At 41.7% G+C, this 5,000-nt stretch overlaps 1 protein-coding gene across 1 annotated transcript in view; it reads left to right on the plus strand.

Annotated features, from left to right (window-relative positions):
• The first annotated feature begins 205 nt into the window (after positions 1 to 205).
• Positions 206 to 5,000, plus strand: part of LOC138019222 (guanylate-binding protein 7-like) — a 16,123-nt gene continuing 11,328 nt past the window's right edge. The window contains exons 1-2 of the mRNA XM_068865944.1: positions 206 to 343; positions 2,004 to 2,187. Coding sequence (XP_068722045.1) covers positions 2,037 to 2,187 — 151 coding nt within the window. The 5' untranslated portion in view covers positions 206 to 343; positions 2,004 to 2,036. The remainder of the gene's footprint in view (positions 344 to 2,003; positions 2,188 to 5,000) is intronic.

Raw genomic sequence — 5,000 nt, forward strand, 5'->3', positions numbered from 1 at the left:
TAACTTCGAAATAACGAAATTAAGATATGAACCTTCAGTTGACTTTTATGGTGAATTATTTATCACTCGTGTGATCCATCTCTTTTGCTTTTTGTTTGCCCCAAAGCTAATCTGTACACTATTTTTGTGCGTGATGCGAGCAAATGAAATCGACCCCTTGCCCCTGCCTAAAAATTAACAGAGGCCACGTGACTACGGAGCATGCGAAATAGGAAATTGAAACATCCTGAAAGTGGTTATTCCCAGAAAAGGGGAAAGTCCCGTTGGTGAAAGAGAGTCATCTTGCCCAGTCGATCGATTTTTGTTTCATTTCGTCTCCAGGTCGTTGATCAGCTAAGTCGAGGTGAGTTCTCTTATGTTGTCAATTTTTTACAGACTAGTTTTTAAACGTATTCCCAGTCAATATGGTTTTGATCAAGATGCATAAGGGAGTAAAATGAAATAATAGTTGCGAGGCAATTCGAATGTTAATCGAATGAAAAGTTTACTCGGTTCGAAGGATAAAACAGGGAGGCAACGAAGTGTGACTAACCACGAAGTTTAAGTGTATGAATGCTTCGTTTAATTAGTAGTCTCTTAGTAGTGGAAGGAATACCCAAAAAGAATATATAAGCTACTCTTTACAATGTCTGTGAAAGCCTAGCCTCAGTAGACCATTTGTTAGTTAGCGCTTGCAAGACAAACGATCGGATAACAGGCTCATAGAGAGCAAACGCCTCCTTATCTTAGGAAGGAAAATCAATCAGTTGCTTAACAGTTAATGTAACGACGGGGAAAACTGAAAGAAAAAGCAGCTAATTTCATTCTAATCCTTCTCGAAGTTACTTCCGCTGCTTCCGGGAGAAGAAGTTGTAAACACTTCCACTTTCGTTTTACCTTTGAGCCAAACAATACAACGCGTGATCCTCAAACGATTCGGTTACGCATGCCCTTTGATTCCTATGCCTGCTTATTTCTCAGAAACCGAGTGAGAGATGGCGACAAACTGAAATGTACACAAACCAAAAACTCCAAACCGGAAGTAAATCGGTTTCTTCCCTTCTTTCGATATTCTACTCTGGAAGGGTAGCAGCGCTGTCGATTAAGTAAAGTGGAAGGCAGCGGATAAATGCTATGAAGCAAATTGTCATTATTTATTAGATCGTGCCATTCACCCTTAACTGGAGATACCTCATCATCAACATCATCATCATCTATCGACCGCGGTCGAGATGGATTGAACAAGAGAATGCCAGAGTTTTTTTTCTGTATGCCTAGAAATACCGAATAACGAGATACACATTCTGTATGAGAAACAACGGCATGAGCGTTACCTTTTACAGGGCTTCTCATATTTCGCGTGGTCACGGAGTCGAGAAATCCCGCGAAATTCACAAAAACACGTGAAATACCTCGAAATTTGCTAGAAATCTTACCAAATACATGTCGGTAAAACATATTTGAAACTTTTCTTGCTTGTTGGGGCTATTTACTGGCCGTATACTTGCAAATTTATCTTGAAACTTTCGTAACAACTCCCCAAAACTACCAGGCGTTCTTAGAATATATTAATGTTGAAAGAGTAAATGATGATTTCTCTTAAATAGAACCTCGTGCAGCGCTGAAAATTTCCGGGAAAATCATCAGTCCTCATCGATAAGCAGTCGGTTGTTATGACTGTTATTGCATAGGCTAATGCTTATCATTTCCACAAAAAAGTTGGCAAAATCGCCGTCTTTTTCATTAAAACGTTTGTCAAATCAGCGCAAACCAATCCCTTTCCAGCGAAATTTGTCTCAAAATTCCCGCGAAATCGACCGTTTCTTCTGCGAATTTGTCTCTGAAAATCACACGAAATTTGACTATTTCTCCGCTCCCTTACAGAAGCTATGCTGAAACGACCTGTTTCAAACATAGTGCCGAAATGCAAACAAGAATGAAGTTCGAGTGAAGCACGGCGCTGGCGTTAGAGTGGCGTTGGAAAAAAGTGTTTTCAGTTTTGTTTTCCGGTTTGTTTCTTACAGACTGAGAGGAAAGTTGACTAAACCCCAGCTACTATGTCCACTAGTACAAACTGTGCAGTTCCTCTGTGTCTTCCAAATAACTGCAAATGGGATGCACAGACCGGCGAATACAGCCGTGATAAAGAGAAGAGGGAAAGCCTTAAAGTGATTGACGAAGCACTTGACCAATTACGGAAAATTAAAGGTATGTGTCCTTAAAGAGCAATCCAACAATAACCTCACAAAATAGTGATGGGATCACTGAACAAGCGCAATATAGCCGAGGCTTTACTGGATTGGTCAGGGAACACTTTTTTTGCAGGAGGCCGCTGGGTCCATTTAATAGACAGCCCAACGCTCGGGGTCTCAAAATAAGTTAGAATTAGTTGCTAGATTTGTTACGACATCTGGAAATGCATTATACTTTCAAGTCTTGTAGGATAGGAACTACAACCTGAAGGCTTTATGTGCATCTAAAAACAATACATAGAATAAGGACTGTACCGCCTCCGAAAGTCTAACCTTAATGTGGTATGACCAATAATTCACTCGTTTTTATATAATTTCTTCAACTCCCGGGGCTGAACCATAAAAGGGAGTGGAATGTTTGCCAAAAGATACCATTCTTTTCACACACGTGATTGATTGATTGATTGACGTTGTTGTTAATGCGGCGTTGCTTTCAACAAAGGTAAAGGTACACCTTATTTAACGTCGGAAGTTCCATTACTCTCTAGAAAGTACTCTCCCAGGAAGCCTACGGTGCGCTCATATTACCCTCCTCTTTCCATCAGTGCTCCGTTTTAAGGGTATTTAAAGCTATACTTAGGCTACACTGAAAGGAAAGAAGTCGAAACAAGGATGTGAGATCCGGGGATCGAACTCGGGACCTCTTGCACCAAGGCCGCGCACTAACCAACTGTGCTACCCTTCCCTGAGCCCGAGTTTCCTTCCTCAAACTAACCTGTGATCACGCGTTCTTTTGTTCAGAGAAAAGAACGCCTGATCGCAGGTTAAGATTTCTGTGCACTTTGCTATAACAGTTCTGTTGAAATATATATTTCTGAAGCAACTAAAGAGTATTAGTCACGCTATATGCTTTTCCCTCTAATTATATAAAATACTACTGAAAGATGTCGTTGAATCTTGGAGGTCCACAAAAATAAGAACGCCTAGCGCAATTCGAGTTATCAGACATCGTTACCGCAGTGACATTATTAACTGTCTTTATTATAATGCAGATAGAAAGGGAGGAAATGGATTGTAATTTGAAAAAAAGTGGTGCACCTATATTATTTTCAAGTTTTCCACTGAAGGTCTAATTTGACCCATAGCACTTCAACACTGCCGCTTGGTGAAGACCATGCCTCGGTTCTTTCAAGTAAATCAGATAAGCCCTATGGAACCCAATTGAGATAGATCATACAATGGAAAAGGATTCTTCTAGCGTAAATCACTCACTACCTATACTTCAGACAATTGCATGCGGCCAGCAGTATAGTGGTCGAGGCGTCGCGATCCACGATCCCACTGTGACACAGCTAGTAATCACAACTCAACAAGAGGGGGGTGAATAGGGGTCAGCAAGTCCGTCAATCCGTGCTAACGTTTCGAAAAATCACCAATCCGCAGATATTTTTACAAAAATCTGAATCCGCAGTACTGTTAGAGAAGTGAGCACCTAAGAGTATTCAGTAACTTAAGTGACGTTACAGAAATACCTGTCATGAAATTACCCTATTGTTCATCCGGACTTAGCGCCCAAATCGCGTAGTCGTTCCTAACAAGAACGTGGGCCCTCTATCGAGTTCTGAAACGTCAGTTTCCGTCTCCTCCTCGTCAGAGCTGCTGTCATATTTAGTCACATCATCGTCAGTGTTCAATCAAGTTCTACGTTCGTTATAGGAATGATCAGTTTTAAGATGTAGGTGATCAGGGTTCTGTTTTGTAGACTCGGTAGTGTTGTGATCGCTAAAATTGCGCGATTACTGTTTGTAGTCAGTTCAGGTGAGCGTAAATAAATCTCTGTCACAATCGGGCATCTCATCTAAACGTTCCGCCCAACTTGCCGTACTTGCAGGACTTTCAGCTAGTCCGGACATATTCACTCTCTCTGAAATATGTAGATGTCTCTGGTAGATAATCTCCGGCATAGTTCCATGTCGTGCCATCGTTGTTTCTTGAGAGATTTGTTCTCTTTCTGACTGCAGCTCCATGTGCACGTGAGTAGTTGCGCATTTCCTCAACTTCCTTTTCCGACAGCTTTACGTTTGAAAGTGGAAGAATGGATGGTGGACAAGGAAGACGGATGTCATGCTCTGGTTTCACTTGTAAAGTAATAAAAAGTAGAGGAGGACATGCAACCGCCTCCGAGTAGTTTCCTTTATTGTGTTCCCAAAGGCTTGACAATATTCTTTCTTGGAGGGCAGTGGGTGTTTCACATGGCATGTGGATTGTAGATGTTCAACATCCAGAGTCATGCAGCTGAGGAGGTTAGGATCAGGAAAAGACAAAGCGGACAAAACAGACTCGATTCTCTTTAATTAAACCCCAGTGTAGCAAGTCAATAAGTAACCTCACATTCTCGCGTAGTTTCACTACGCTTTTCCAATTGCTGGAATCGACGCAGCACCGAGACTTGCTTTAAAGAAGGAAGTCATCGCCTTTGGCACCATCTCGGTAAAAAAAAAAGTGACACAATCGAGGGCCTTTGTCTCAATGATCTCAGTGACCTGACCCTCGATGTTGACCGTGCCGATTGTGAGGGTCTGGTGGGGACAATGGCTTTTTCTCTGGTCGGAAGCCGAAATTCTGGGGTTCTAGAGTTTTCTGGAGTCCGATTACATTGACGGTCAAATATGTGTTACAGCTGTCATCAGTTTCATGCGCCCCTCAACGACGCTTTTTCATATTTCGAAAGTAAAATTCTCCTGTTCTCTAGATTTTATGAATATGAAAAATGTCGTTGAGCGGTGCTTGTTACTGATAACCGTTGTAATCTAGTCTAGTTGTAAGGTC

This window comes from Montipora capricornis, chromosome 10 (assembly GCF_036669925.1).
Source record: "Montipora capricornis isolate CH-2021 chromosome 10, ASM3666992v2, whole genome shotgun sequence".
Classification (NCBI taxonomy): domain Eukaryota; kingdom Metazoa; phylum Cnidaria; class Anthozoa; order Scleractinia; family Acroporidae; genus Montipora; species Montipora capricornis.